Source organism: Chlorocebus sabaeus, chromosome 7 (assembly GCF_047675955.1).
Source record: "Chlorocebus sabaeus isolate Y175 chromosome 7, mChlSab1.0.hap1, whole genome shotgun sequence".
NCBI classification, from domain to species: domain Eukaryota; kingdom Metazoa; phylum Chordata; class Mammalia; order Primates; family Cercopithecidae; genus Chlorocebus; species Chlorocebus sabaeus.
This window is the reverse complement of record NC_132910.1, coordinates 108,155,868-108,172,680: the sequence shown is the minus strand read 5'-3', so window position 1 is coordinate 108,172,680 and position 16,813 is coordinate 108,155,868. Positions and strand designations below refer to the sequence as shown.

Here is a 16,813-nt window from a genome sequence, read left to right as displayed (position 1 = left end):
CATATAACAATGTTAAGTCTTTTTCATCTAGTTCATTACTAGGGTAGAATGTTGGGAGATCATTTTCACATTTGGACTCTATGCTATTCCAAAGAACAGTAATTTAGGCATTTAGACATTATAATTTAACAATATATATTCCTGACCTAGACTCTACAAAAAGTAAAGATGATTAGAGCCTAAAAATAATCATATAATCGAGGAGGTGAAGAGAGAGCCACATCGAGAACAGACCAAATTGTTTGAAACTGAGGCATGTAGAGATGTAAGTAGAGAGATGAAACCATGGGATCTATTTTCCAAACTGTGGTTAATGTGGATAAAGGGAGCTCAGGTTCATTCTTCAAATCATGTGACACTAAAGCAAGGAGGTGCCTACTTTGAAGCAGAAGCAAAATGATTTCAGGACCAAATGGCAGAAAAACAGTTCACACACTAAATGTATGAATAAGCTTGTTAAAATGTAGCATGATGGCAAAGCCATAAAATTAAGTCATTAATAAGAAAAAAAATATAGCAAAAATTCCATTCCCATGCGCCAAGTAAAACATTATACAAAGGTCAAGTCTTTTGCCAGTATTATGAGAGTCTTACATATTTATCTCTAAAAATAACTTCAGATAAAAGGCCCCTGTAATACTTTTCACATTAAAACATCAACAACTACTTGATAACACCTTGAAAATGTATCCATAAGGTCACTTTGGCTTTAATATGTAATTACTTAATATTATCACTCTAATGTTGTTATCTCAACAGATGCACTTGAACTCAAATCAACTTGTATAATTTAATAATTGTAGATTATCTCATCACTTCAATTTCATTTAATATTTCTAAGTAGTAATAAAAGCATTTTAAAATGTTCCAGATTGTTTTCACAAGTACATAAGTCCATCCATCTTCACCTGCTAATTCCAGATCCTGTCTTTCTGAATATCTCTCCTCAAACACTAGAGTTTCTCTTTTTTTAACTTATATCAGCTGTTGTCTATTTGAATTTTTCTCAAAAGTTCAGTTACAACTAGAGGGAGCAATGGTGAGGGTAAGGATGAAGGTGAAATGTATTCTTAAACTAAAAATGCCATCCTCCATCAACCTTGTCAAAGTGTAAAGAGAATTAGTCATTCAATTCTTCAATTTTGCAAGCAAAATTTAGCTTCTAAAATCATCTTGAACTTAAAATACTGTACACAGATGTTTAACTCATTTACTTATTAACACCATTTACTGAACATCAACTCTTTCCAGCATTATCTGAAGCACTGGGTACAGAGTCATGAGTTGAACATCCAGTACACTGAGCACTGCCTGGGCACTCTCTTCCTGGAGCTTATTGCCACACCTTACATGAAAAACATGATGCTTATCCTATAGTACCTGGAACATAGCAGGGGCTCAATAGGCAGTTCTTAAGTGACAGAATGAACATCACCATTCATTATAAATTGTCCTAAGTACTATAAAGGAAAAGAAGAGATTGCTTTCAGAGATAAAAGTGTGAAAGGTGTCTCTGAGGAAATGATATATGAACCCAGTTCTCAAGGAGGAGTAAGAATTTGTGATATGGGCAGAGATTTGAAGTGAAAGAGTTTGTTGCATCTGGGAAAGTGAAAGAAGGTCAAATAGATATAGCTTTAATGAGTGAGCAAGATAGCAGAATGCAATGGAGAGTTAAGTGTGAATTGGATATTGTAAGATCTTAAAGCCAACTAAATTTTTTCAGTGTTATCCTCATAATGAGAAGCCATTGAAGTATTTTAAACAAGAGAGTAATGCAGTCCAAAAACAATTTTTTTTTAACAATAATTCCTGCTACTTCGTGGAAAATGGATTAAAAAAAGACAAGCATGGAATTGGAGAGATGAGATACTGAACACATTATGGTGGCTTGGCCTGGGGTAATGGCAACGAAAAGGATGAGTGTCTACAGATAAAATATAATTAGGCAGTGGAAATCACATCAATAGGATGCAAGGATGAAAGAGGTATTAAGAATACACCCAGATTTCAGGCTAGCTTGGACAACACAAAATACTAAAGAAGTTAGCAGAGGGCAAGAAGAAAAACTAAAAACAATTTAATATGCTCAGTTTTATAAGCCCTTTTATCATGTTAATAAGTGTGCTTCAGAAACATCCAGCACATTGAAATCTATATTTACTGTAAATAGTTCTCTGTTTTAGTTTTTAAGTCCCTATGGAAATAGCCAAGCACTCCCTTCTCAAAGCAGGGGGACATAGTTGTTGACATAGCAAATTTTTTTTCAGCTTGTTTAGTGCTGACTGACTTTTCCACTGAGTGTTCTCATTCCCAGGACTAGGAGGACAGGGCAGAGAATCAGACACCTAGCTCCTGCACTCCCGACTCGAGACTGCTGCAGTAAATGACTACAAACTGATCAATGGAGAATTGACTGACGGCTGGCTCTCTTCTTGTCTGCCCTTGTGGCTTAACAAGGTGCCCTATCTTGGTCGAAATAGGCTTCTGGGTTTTCATTTGAACCTATAAATATTCCAGGAAGCAAGTTGCTGAGGGAAGCACAGTATGGTACTTAGGGACAATAGTGGTCCTTCACCCTTTTCACTTTGATTTAGGGATACTCTCTCCAAAAACATATCCATATGAACACACACACCCACAAGATGTTTAATACAATTTAGGGAGTACTCAAACCCACTGACACCCAATTATGGACCCAGGAGTACTCAAACCCACTGACACCCAGTTATGGACCCAGGAGTACTCAAACCCACTGACACCCAGTTATGGACTCAGGAATGGTTAAGAACACCTGGGATTCTATGACATAAATAAAGCAAGTCTGCTAATACTAAACTTCACAACAAAGGATATGAGAAACATAAACGTTGTACCTCCCTCCATTACATTTTAACATAATGAATCAAGACTGGCATGCTACTCAAAATCATCCCATCATAAACAATTACGTGGAATGGTGTCAAAAGCATAGGTCTGGTATCAGAGACCTGCGTGTAAGCTATACCACATGTGGGTTGATCCTGAGAAAAACCTTTAACTTCTGCGAGATTTGGGGATCTTGTTTTAAGGCAAGGGCAATAATAATGCCACCTGCCTGATAAAACTTTGGCATATAACAATATTTAACAACTATATGTTACTATAAAAGTTCTTACTTGTATGTTTCACTTAAATTTTACTCAAGTCACTTTATTCACCTTGGACTACTAGTATAGCTATCATAAGTTTTTAGCTGCTGATGCCAAAAATTGCTCTTTATGTTACAACCGAATATTCGGGCGTTGGGTTGATACAGTCTATCTCTTTACATTGTACACAGACAGCTTTTGTTGTTGTTTTACTCTAAATATGTTTCCCACGTTTACAAATGCATTAGTCATTATCACAGCAAAATTAAATCAAGGGATCCTTGGGCTTTATCACACCTTTGTAGCTTTATAATAGCCATAGAAGTGTCAAATGTAGGCATTGAATTCACCCCATTACAAAGAGATGAGATATTGTCACTTACCTCTGTCACTGTCATAGAGGTATGCAAACTTGTCCCATTGATAGTATTCAATCAAGCTAAGGAGTGCTCCTTTGAGGTCAGGTCTCATCTGAATGACAAACGGATGCGTGCCATCTGTTGGGAAGCTGGGAGTGATGAAGGAGACGTGGAGTGTTCCGCAAAATGATGTGATGGTATTTACAGACTTCTTGTCATAAAATCCAAAAATAGCATAGACTCCTCTCGAAAACTGGGAGCAGACTAGAAGAATAGGAAAAATAGACAGGAAAAATCATTGAAATTGGCATACAATCATATTAATTTGCTTAAAACTTAATGTCCTTTTACATAAAATACAAAATTAACATATTGAAAGAAATATAAATTTAATTATCCATTGAAACTTATTAATACTTATTTACTTAGCATTTTATTTGTGGAATCTAAAAGATTCTAAAGCATAAAAAGTAGTTCTGGTTACAAGAAAATGCATACATCATTGTTTAACAAGCTATGTAAACATTAACATATTTTAGGAACAAATATGAAAAATGTATGAGTAAAAAAATAACAAAACATTAGCTATGAGAACAAACTGTAGTCACCTAAGATTTATACACGTTAATGATAGCTCATTCCCTACATAATCCAATTCCTTTAAAAATCTTTACTGTATTTATGATACTTTTATATCTAAAAGTTAATGTGTTTCCATAGAGTCCTAATGCTGACCAAAGCCTCTTTAAGACAAGATAGTACCTGACTCCCCTGATACATACAGACACATGTCCCCACAAAGGCACTTCGGTCATATTGTGTCATTCAGTCAAGAAGCAATTAAATAAAGTCCAAAACTTTTAATTTTAATCTTCCCCAAGGACCTAACTTACCCTGTATGTTACACTACATATTAATTCTTAAACAAATAATAATATTGTATTTGGACATCCTCATCACTCCCACAATCTCCTGTCCTTTTCCAATATTTCTGTTTCCAATGAATGGCATATGACACTATCTGCTATGGACTGACTCCTTCCCCCAAAAGTCAGTCCATAACTAAGTTATGTGCTCATTATAATACCTCGATATACTCAAATAAGGGTCACTTATTTTTCTCCCTGTTCCAAACATCTTAGTTCACTAACAGTATGTACTTAACTTTGTGCTTGCCCTGCGCCTGGCATGTTCTAGGGTACGCTAATTCATTTTTTTCTCATGATAACTTTTGAGGTAGGAACTATAATTATTTCCAGATTACTGATAGAAAAATTGACACATAGAACAATATTAAGTGAGTTACCAAAGTCACTTGCATAGGTGATAGATACTACATTCAAAATAGAGAGTCTGGATTCAGAATCCATGCTCCTAATCAAAAAGTAATATGGCTTATCTTACCCAACTAGTGAAATACCTACCCATCTGTCCTCCTTCCTCCCCTTATGTTCCTTCCATTCAATTCTCCACAATATAATAAGAATGATCTTTTGAAACATAAACCCAGTAATATCTTTCTGAGAAAAAAGGGTTACTTTGTCCAAGACTGATCCCCTGTAATGCTCTATAGAGTACTGACCATTAACGGAATAGTGCTTAAGCCACTACTAAAGTCAACAATGTGTCTTTTTTTTTTCTTTTTTTGAGATAGTCTCACTCTGCCACTCAGGATGGAGTGCAGTGCAGTGGCACCATCTCAGCTCACTGCAACCTCCGCCTCCCAGTTCAAGTGATTCTCCTGCCTCAGCTCCCCAAGTAGTTGGGATTACAGGCACGCGCCACCATCCCTAATAATTTTTGCATTTTTAGTGGAGACAGGGTTTCACCTTGTTGGTCAGGCTGGTTTCGAACTCCTGACCTCGTGATCCGCCAGCCTCAGCCTCCTAAAGTGCTAGGATTACAGGCGTGAGCCACCGCTCCTGGCCAACTATGTGGCTTTAAATAAATAAATAGCAGATATTTCTCAATCTCAGGGTCATTTCAATGCAAAAAATGGAAACCAGCCATCCAGAAATGCAATCTAACAACCTAGAACGTAACATCTACCATTCTTTTAAAATAATCCTTTTTGAAGGATAAACCAAACACTATCTTATATCATTGTATTTCCTTCACAAAAATAGATGGTCTGTAGAAAAAAATAGATTTGTTTCATGAATACGAGCATTGCTAAAATATGTACAGATTCCAACTGCCAATTCTAGACAAACAAAAAATATTAGACAATAATGATTAGTAACTGTTGTGTAGTATGAATCCAAAGGAAAGCAAGATTGCCTCTTTAAGTGGCCCTTGTTTGCCAAAACTCTGTGTAATATGTAAATTGACATATCCTTTATTACCAACCTTCTACAAAGCAGACTGAAATATCTGAAAAAGCAAATGAATGTATTTCATTGCATTTATTTCATACCTTAACATAAGGCAAAGATGAGATAACTGTCTTTTATTCATGCCCATACTTTTTGTTCTTGTCTGGGTACAGAGTTGAAAATAACTTTTAGTGTATTTGATAACTATGTCCTTTCTTCACATACATGAAAAATAGCTTTCATCTCATCTAGGAAATCTCTGCAGTGATTTCTTATTTTATACATAAGTATATGTATACTCACAGGTGTATCTTAAATCTTAAATTTGTTCAGCAATTGATGATTCCAAATGACACATAAAAGAAAGACTTGCTATAAAATTCTCTCTGGGTCTATTTAAATCCATTTCCCTGCAAAGTGTGGGCATGTCATCCAGGTACTATAGGAATATCATGCAATATGATTTATTAATGAGACCTCTTCTCATCTTAAGTGAAATAGCTTCTGTGATGGAAACAGGAGCCACAGCGTCAGCAGGATGCCTGATAAAGAATGCCACTGTTTGAATACACAGACAATCTTAATAAGGAGCCATACCTTTCATTTTCGATTTGTTTTAGGCTCTGGAGTGAGTTGTCAAGGGACCTCCTGGTTATTGTGGCCATCTGGAAACACTGGCTTTGACCCAACAACAGGAACAAGCTGCACACAACTTCATAAGGCATTATCCACCTAACTCAGAAGACAATGTATTTTTCCCCATGCACTTCAGCTAATTCTCCAATGAACCTACTTTTACAACAATAGCCTTTCTCTCCTGTCTCTCTTTGGTCTCCCTCAACCATCTCTTCTTATCCTTTATTTCTTCATTATACTTACTCAAGTGTCCATTCGCCTATATCCTCTATTCTTCTGGATATTTCTTTCTTATGTCTCCTGACTATGCATACAGTTAACACACATTCGGCCACCAGTGCTCATTTCCCTCTCTGTACCTTAGGGCAATCACTGTCTCTGTCCCCAAGCAGGATAAGAATGCCACTGAGAGGGCAGAGCAAGATGGCCGAATAGGAACAGCTCCAGTCTCCAACTCCCAGCGCGAGCGACACAGAAGACCGGTGATTTCTGCATTTTCAACTGAGGTACTGGGTTCATCTCACTGGGGAGTGCCAGACGATCGGTGCTGGTCAGCTGCTGCAGCCCGACCAGCGAGAGCTGAAGCAGGGCGAGGCATTGCCTCACCTGGAAAGCGCAAGGGGGAAGGGAATCCCTTTTCCTAGCCAGGGGAACTGAGACACACAACACCTGGAAAATCGGGTAACTCCCACCCCAAAACTGCGCTTTAAGCAAACAGGCACACCAGAAGATCATATCCCACACCTGGCCGGGAGGGTCCCACACCCACGGAGCCTCCCTCATTGCTAGCACAGCAGTCTGTGATCTACCGGCAACGCAGCAGCGAGGCTGGGGGAGGGGCGCCCGCCATTGCTGAGGCTTAAGTAGGTAAACAAAGCTGCTGGGAAGCTCGAACTGGGTGGAGCTCACAGCAGCTCAAGGAAACCTGCCTGTCTCTGTAGACTCCACCTCTGGGGACAGGGCACAGTAAACAATAACAAACGCAGCAGAAGGCTCTGCAGACGCAAACGACTCTGTCTGACAGCTTTGAAGAGAGCAGTGGATCTCCCAACATGGAGGTTGAGATCTGAGAAGGGACAGACTCCCTGCTCAAGTGGGTCCCTGACCCCTGAGTAGCCTAACTGGGAGACATCCCCCACTAGGGGCAGTCTGACACCCCACACCTCACAGGGTGGAGTACACCCCTGAGAGGAAGCTTCCAAAGCAAGAATCAGACAGGTACACTCGCTGTTCAGAAATATTCTATCTTCTGCAGCCTCTGCTGCTGATACCCAGGCAAACAGGGTCTGGAGTGGACCTCAAGCAATCTCCAACAGACCTACAGCTGAGGGTCCTGACGGTTAGAAGGAAAACTATCAAACAGGAAGGACACCTACACCAAAACCCCATCAGTACATCACCATCATCAAAGACCAGAGGCAGATAAAACCACAAAGATGGGGAAAAAGCAGGGCAGAAAAGCTGGAAATTCAAAAAATAAGAGCACATCTCCCCCGGCAAAGGAGCGCAGCTCATCGCCAGCAACGGATCAAAGCTGGACGGAGAATGACTTCGACGAGATGAGAGAAGAAGGCTTCAGTCCATCAAATTTCTCAGAGCTAAAGGAGGAATTACGTACCCAGTGCAAAGAAACTAAAAATCTTGAAAAAAAAGTGGAAGAATTGATGGCTAGAGTAATTAATGCAGAGAAGCTCATAAACGAAATGAAAGAGACGAAAACCATGACACGAGAAATACGTGACAAATGCACAAGCTTCAGTAACCGACTCGATCAACTGGAAGAAAGAATGTCAGCGATTGAGGATCAAATGAATGAAATGAAGCGAGAAGAGAAACCAAAAGAAAAAAGAAGAAAAAGAAATGAACAAAGCCTGCAAGAAGTATGGGATTATGTAAAAAGACCAAATCTACGTCTGATTGGGGTGCCTGAAAGTGAGGGGGAAAATGGAACCAAGTTGGAAAACACTCTTCAGGATATCATCCAGGAGAACTTCCCCAACCTAGTAGGGCAGGCCAACATTCAAATCCAGGAAATACAGAGAACGCCACAAAGATACTCCTCGAGAAGAGCAGCTCCAAGACACATAATTGCCAGATTCACCAAAGTTGAAATGAAGGAAAAAATCTTAAGGGCAGCCAGAGAGAAAGGTCGGGTTACCCACAAAGGGAAGCCCATCAGACTAACAGCAGATCTCTTGGCAGAAACTCTTCAAGCCAGAAGAAAGTGGGGGCCAATATTCAACATTCTTAAAGAAAAGAATTTTAAACCCAGAATTTTATATCCAGCCAAACTAAGTTTCATAAGTGAAGGAGAAATAAAATCCTTTACAGATAAGCAAATGCTTAGAGATTTTGTCACCACTAGGCCTGCCTTACAAGAGACCCTGAAGGAAGCACTAAACATGGAAAGGAACAACCGGTACCAGCCATTGCAAAAACATGCCAAAATGTAAAGACCATCAAGGCTAGGAAGAAACTGCATCAACTAACGAGCAAAATAACCAGTTAATATCATAATGGCAGGATCAAGTTCACACATAACAATCTTAACCTTAAATGTAAATGGACTAAATGCTCCAATTAAAAGACACAGACTGGCAAACTGGATAAAGAGTCAAGACCCATCAGTCTGCTGTATTCAGGAGACCCATCTCACACGCAGAGACATACATAGGCTCAAAATAAAGGGATGGAGGAAGATTTACCAAGCAAATGGAGAACAAAAAAAAGCGGGGGTTGCAATACTAGTCTCTGATAAAACAGACTTTAAACCATCAAAGATCAAAAGAGACAAAGAAGGCCATTACATAATGGTAAAGGGATCAATTCAACAGGAAGAGCTAACTATCCTAAATATATATGCACCCAATACAGGAGCACCCAGATTCATAAAGCAAGTCCTTAGAGACTTACAAAGAGACTTAGACTCCCATACAATAATAATGGGAGACTTCAACACTCCACTGTCAACATTAGACAGATCAACGAGACAGAAAGTTAACAAGGATATCCAGGAATTGAACTCATCTCTGCGGCAAGCAGACCTAATAGACATCTATAGAACTCTCCACCCCAAATCAACAGAATATACATTCTTCTCAGCACCACATCGTACTTACTCCAAAATTGACCACGTAATTGGAAGTAAAGCACTCCTCAGCAAATGTACAAGAACAGAAATTATAACAAACTGTCTCTCAGACCACAGTGCAATCAAATTAGAACTCAGGACTAAGAAACTCAATCAAAACCACTCAACTACATGGAAACTGAACAACCTGCTCCTGAATGACTACTGGGTACATAACGAAATGAAGGCAGAAATAAAGATGTTCTTTGAAACCAATGAGAACAAAGATACAACATACCAGAATCTCTGGGACACATTTAAAGCAGTGTGTAGAGGGAAGTTTATAGCACTAAATGCCCACAAGAGAAAGCAGGAAAGATCTAAAATTGACAATCTAACATCGCAATTAAAAGAATTAGAGAAGCAAGAGCAAACACATTCGAAAGCTAGCAGAAGGCAAGAAATAACTAAGATCAGAGCAGAACTGAAGGAGATAGAGACACAAAAAACCCTCCAAAAAATCAGTGAATCCAGGAGTTGGTTTTTTGAAAAGATCAACAAAATTGACAGACCGCTAGCAAGACTAATAAAGAAGAAAAGAGAGAAGAATCAAATTGACGCAATTAAAAATGATAAAGGGGATATCACCACCGACCCCACAGAAATACAAACTACCATCAGAGAATACTATAAACACCTCTACGCAAATAAACTGGAAAATCTAGAAGAAATGGATAATTTCCTGGACACTTACACTCTTCCAGGACTAAACCAGGAAGAAGTTGAATCCCTGAATAGACCAATAGCAGGCTCTGAAATTGAGGCAATAATTAATAGCCTACCAACCAAAAAAAGTCCAGGACCAGATGGATTCACAGCTGAATTCTACCAGAGGTACGAGGAGGAGCTGGTACCATTCCTTCTGAAACTATTCCAATCAATAGAAAAAGAGGGAATCCTCCCTAACTCATTTTATGAGGCCAACATCATCCTGATACCAAAGCCTGGCAGAGACACAACAAAAAAAGAGAATTTTAGACCAATATCCCTGATGAACATCGATGCAAAAATCCTCAATAAAATACTGGCAAACCGGATTCAGCAACACATCAAAAAGCTTATCCACCATGATCAAGTGGGCTTCATCCCTGGGATGCAAGGCTGGTTCAACATTCGCAAATCAATAAACATAATCCAGCATATAAACAGAACCAAAGACAAGAACCACATGATTATCTCAATAGATGCAGAAAAGGCTTTTGACAAAATTCAACAGCCCTTCATGCTAAAAACGCTCAAGAAATTCGGTATTGATGGAACGTACCTCAAAATCATAAGAGCTATTTATGACAAACCCACAGCCAATATCATACTGAATGGGCAAAAACTGGAAAAATTCCCTTTGAAAACTGGCACAAGACAGGGATGCCCTCTCTCACCACTCCTATTCAACATACTGTTGGAAGTTCTGGCTAGGGCAATCAGGCAAGAGAAAGAAATCAAGGGGATTCAGTTAGGAAAAGAAGAAGTCAAATTGTCCCTGTTTGCAGATGACATGATTGTATATTTAGAAAACCCCATTGTCTCAGCCCAAAATCTCCTTAAGCTGATAAGCAACTTCAGCAAAGTCTCAGGATACAAAATTAATGTGCAAAAATCACAAGCATTCTTATACACCAGTAACAGACAAACAGAGAGCCAAATCAGGAATGAACTTCCATTCACAATTGCTTCAAAGAGAATAAAATACCTAGGAATCCAACTGACAAGGGATGTAAAGGACCTCTTCAAGGAGAACTACAAACCACTGCTCAGTGAAATAAAAGAGGACACAAACAAATGGAAGAACATACCATGCTCATGGATAGGAAGAATCAATATCATGAAAATGGCCATACTGCCCAAGGTAATTTATAGATTCAATGCCATCCCCATCAAGCTACCAATGAGCTTCTTCACAGAATTGGAAAAAACTGCTTTAAAGTTCATATGGAACCAAAAAAGCGCCCGCATCTCCAAGACAATCCTAAGTCAAAAGAACAAAGCTGGAGGCATCACGCTACCTGACTTCAAACTATACTACAAGGCTACAGTAACCAAAACAGCATGGTACTGGTACCAAAACAGAGATATAGACCAATGGAACAGAACAGAGTCCTCAGAAATAATACCACACATCTACAGCCATCTGATCTTTGACAAACCTGAGAGAAACAAGAAATGGGGAAAGGATTCCCTATTTAATAAATGGTGCTGGGAAAATTGGCTAGCCATAAGTAGAAAGCTGAAACTGGATCCTTTCCTTACTCCTTATACGAAAATTAATTCAAGATGGATTAGAGACTTAAATGTTAGACCTAATACCATAAAAATCCTAGAGGAAAACCTAGGTAGTACCATTCAGGACATAGGCATGGGCAAAGACTTCATGTCTAAAACACCAAAAGCAACGGCAGCAAAAGCCAAAATTGACAAATGGGATCTCATTAAACTAAAGAGCTTCTGCACAGCAAAAGAAACTACCATCAGAGTGAACAGGCAACCTACAGAATGGGAGAAAATTTTTGCAATCTACTCATCTGACAAAGGGCTAATATCCAGAACCTACAAAGAACTCAAACAAATTTACAAGAAAAAAACAAACAACCCCATCCAAAAGTGGGCAAAGGATATGAACAGACATTTCTCAAAAGAAGACATTCATACAGCCAACAGACACATGAAAAAATGCTCATCATCACTGGCCATCAGAGAAATGCAAATCAAAACCACAATGAGATACCATCTCACACCAGTTAGAATGGCGATCATTCAAAAGTCAGGAAACAACAGCTGCTGGAGAGGATGTGGAGAAATAGGAACACTTTTACACTGTTGGTGGGATTGTAAACTAGTTCAACCATTATGAAAAACAGTATGGCGATTCCTCAAGGATCTAGAACTAGATGTACCATATGACCCAGCCATCCCATTACTGGGTATATACCCAAAGGATTATAAATTATGCTGCTATAAAGACACATGCACACGTATGTTTATTGCAGCACTATTCACAATAGCAAAGACTTGGAATCAACCCAAATGTCCATCAGTGACAGATTGGATTAAGAAAATGTGGCACATATACACCATGGAATACTATGCAGCCATAAAAAAGGATGAGTTTGTGTCCTTTGTAGGGACATGGATGCAGCTGGAAACCATCATTCTTAGCAAACTATCACAAGAACAGAAAACCAAACACCGCATGTTCTCACTCATAGGCGGGAACTGAACAATGAGATCACTTGGACTCAGGAAGGGGAACATCACACACCGGGGCCTATCATGGGGAGGGGGGAGGGGGGAGGGATTGCATTGGGAGTTATACCTGATGTAAATGACGAGTTGATGGGTGCAGCACACCAACATGGCACAAGTATACATATGTAGCAAACCTGCACGTTGTGCACATGTACCCTACAACTTAAAGTTTAATAATAATAAATAAATTAAAAATAAATAAATAAATAAATAAATAAATAAATAAATAAAAGAAAAAAAAAGAATGCCACTGAGATTTACAACCAGGAATCAATAAAATCCATCAGAATGCTGACCTGAGCTAAGGTACTTTGCTTGCCCCGTTTATAGTAACCATCTGAAGATGAAAAACTTAGCACTATGCTTTTAATGTGTCATCCCCAAATATCCAAGACTATTTGCATTGAAATATTGATGCTTGCCCCAATTTAGCAAAGGCAATATAACCTACTGACACCTTTCACAAGAATATTAGTTGCAGTACTTTGGAAATACTCTTTACTTCATTAGAAGTGAAATTATTCACTTTAATCTTTACCTTATTCCCCAATGGTGCCTCCAAAATTTACAGCCATTTCCTTAACTTTGATCCATCCTGTAACGGAGGAAGGTTTACTACCACTGAGATTATCCAAAATAACGTGTCATATACTCTGAAAATCCTTCCAAAGACAACTTTCTAAAATGAGTTATACAATACCAACATCCTATATAGTCACGTCTGGAGGCAGAGAAGGAAACAGAAATCCTCACAGTTTCACCTCCAGCTTCATGACCTTTACAATAACACAGTGAAACACTATTTTAAGTTTCTCAATGATTGTCCTGATTAATATTAGAATTGCATTTATGTCTTGAGATTCAAACCAGATTGCAAAGGAGTAAGTAAAGATGCTCTTGCTGAGTTCTGTAATTAAATATTTAATATCAACTTTGAGAAACTCAGCAAAGGGCAAGTCCTTCTAAAAGACACTTTAGGTCAAACAGCAGAAATGATAATCTCCTGGGTGTAAGTAATTTGCTGATTATTTCACTTTATATTACAAACCCAGATGATATAAGCCAATAACAATGCTGATGGTGCAACCAACACACATCTTTTTCTCTTAGGTCATTCTGCTCATTGGTGCTGCTAATGTAGCATACACGATACAGTCTGTATGCTGAATAAAAGCTAAATAGCCTTGCATAGTTATTGAGTAGAAAGGGAGAAGAACTGAGCATGATTTTTTTTGTTCTACATATTTTATATTTATAAGTTGAGATTCACTTCAATGAATCAGCATAGTCTGCTTCATAAGCAGAAATGGCAACAGCCTCTTTGCGGTTTGAACAAAAACTGGTAAAAGCTGCATCACCAAGGAACTCTGACATCAAAATATGGAATCCACTGAAAACCTCCTTCCTTCTCTCCTAAACTTCTGACATTAACCTCCTGCACAGTTTGACCCTGATTTCAGTACTGAAGTTTCCCTATCATCTGTTACTAACGATCTCCTGGTAACTAAAAATAATCATCTCTTCCTTGGATCTAGCTTTCTTAGCTTCTCTGAATTTATTAGACCAAAATTTGCCTCTTGAAATTCTTTCCCTTTCCACTGCTACTAGTCTTGCTGTCTTCTAATTCTTTTTCCATATTGCTGCCAAGTAAAATTATACCATCTTGGTAGTTTTCCTCTCGCTCTAATTATCTTTCACTGCCTTATCTCTTCTTCCTACATCCTAAATTAAAAAGACCTTCTCCAAGGGTTGTTTTCTCTTCTCTTTTCACTCTACCTCTTAGTGGTCACACCCCTTTCCACAAGGTCATACTCAATTTTTACGTACATGTTTCCCAAACCTTCATTATTATCCCAGTTATCTCCTATAATTATTTTTTACCAGAAAAAGCACCGTAAATATTCTCCGTGACAAGCATAACATTAGGTTTAGAAAATGCACAACAAAGAGGATGAGTATTGTGATCTGATTCAGGAAAAAAATGGAATTTTATCTACTATGTTTTGATGTTCCACACGGAGTCATTTTTGATAAAATATAATGATGAAATCTAGAGAATATTTCTCTAAAAAAAAAACAAAAAACTTAGCTTCCATCTGTCACCTTCCAGTGTACCTCAGTTCATTATATGGAAACTTCTAAAACCGTGTATTTCCACTAATTCCATAAAAATAATGAAAAAATACTTTATTTTATTCTGACAAACCATATCTATGTGTTGATTTTTCCCTTTCTATTCATGCATAACTACTGCCATCATTTATATGCAATAGTTCAGAATAATGACCTTCTTGCTCTTTCTTGTCCTATACATGCCATTCATCACCATTTAAGTTTTATTCTACTTCATTAAACGCACATTTACAAAGCACTTTTAACAACCTACTATGCACTGTTCTAGGCTTGGGGAAGACAGTTATTAAGCACGACAGGTAAAGTCCCCACTTATATGACGTTTCCATAACAGTACTTCTCAAGCGTTTCTTGTACCTTCACCTTCCTTTTCTTTCTCCTTGGTTCTGCTATACGACTCACCTCTTCTCTCTCCTTTCAATTGATACTCTTGTCATATTAGTCTTCCTAAAGCATATCACATAAAGGCATCATTCAAGGATCTGTCTTCCAATTGTTTTTTCTTTTTCTTCAAACTCTATCTTTCAGCAGTCTCATCCCTATTAACAAGGTCAAATTCAACTCCTTATGCAAACTTTCATCATCCTTTTCCAAACTTTCATCATCACCCCAGCTGTCATCCTTTACTTACTGATAAAAATATATACTGTAAATATATTATATATTTTTTTTCAATAATGTATTTTCATGATTATTTTGTATTTATTTCCCTGCTGGTATAATTTTTAATTAAAATATTCAATTATTTCATGGACTCATGTGTGAGCTTTCTAGAATAAAAAAAGAAAAAAGAAATAGACAAAATGCCACTGTTTTATAATATCTAAACACATATCATATTACTTCAAACAATTAAATATCACAGAGACATGATTATTCTGTTTTCAAGAATCTTGGGAGGCTCTGACCTCAGCAACAGCAGTTCTAGGGGCTAAAAGTGAGAACAAACTGGGTTTGAATCCTGGCTTTGCCATTTTCTGCTTGGGTTTGTTGGGCAAGTTACTTTACTAGTGTGTCTGAGCTTAGTCATCTGTGAAAAACAATAAAAATATTACCTACCTGCCTCATTGTGGGACAGGGAAGTATGAAGTAAACATAAGCTGAAAAGAGTGTTGGCCCTATAAGTCTCTCCATGACTTTCCTATGTTTTAATGTTCTAATTAATGTTGACATTAACTATTTATTAATCATGCACCAGGATTTTGCTCATATTTTCCTTTAGTCTAAAATTCATCAATTCCACAAGACAAGTGCTTATGTGTTGAAATCAAGCCCATCTCTTCAGGCCAAAAAATGTTAGAATCACTCTTGACTTCTTTTATTCTCAGCATACAAATTGTCACCAAATACTGCCCATTTGACTTCTCTATCTGTGCTCTCTAGCTCTCATGACATTGCCTTAATATGGTTCTTAAACATCTATTGACTAGATGACTGAAATAACCTCTCAAAAAGCCTCCTTCATAATAAATCTCTTTCCTCTCATGGCAGATATAACCCTCATGCTTAAAATCCATCAATTTCTTGCAATTGCTTAGAGAAGAGCACATAGAGCATTTGCTCAGGTGTTGCCTGCTCTGTGTGGTCTGAATTACAAGCTGCTCCTGCATGTGATTCTAAAGCAATCTGCCTTTCTGTGTATTAGCCTGTATTATATTTGCTAGTTTGCTCATAAACTGTGAGCTAATTGAAAGGAGAGAATGAAGTGTCATTTACCTATGAATGGCTGTCAAGTACTTGGCACACAGCAGGCAACTGATAAATGTCATTTAATAAATACCAATTCTTCCAGGAAGGGTTCCTTGCTTATCATCAACTGAATATGATCCTCCCTAATTATGAACTCCATCAGCACACTCCCCAGTT

The 16,813-nt window shown here is 38.1% G+C and overlaps 1 protein-coding gene across 4 annotated transcripts in view; it reads right to left on the bottom strand.

Moving 5' to 3' along the window:
• The window catches only part of GRIA2 (glutamate ionotropic receptor AMPA type subunit 2), a 153,565-nt gene that overhangs the window by 60,795 nt on the left and 75,957 nt on the right, over positions 1-16,813 (bottom strand). For all 4 annotated transcript variants that reach the window (XR_012093489.1, XM_008000099.3, XM_008000097.3 and 1 more), the window contains exon 3: positions 3,515-3,754. Coding sequence is in view for 3 of the 4 variants with exons in the window: in XM_008000099.3 (XP_007998290.1) it covers positions 3,515-3,754 (240 nt within the window). In the remaining variant the exon portion in view is untranslated. The remainder of the gene's footprint in view (positions 1-3,514; positions 3,755-16,813) is intronic.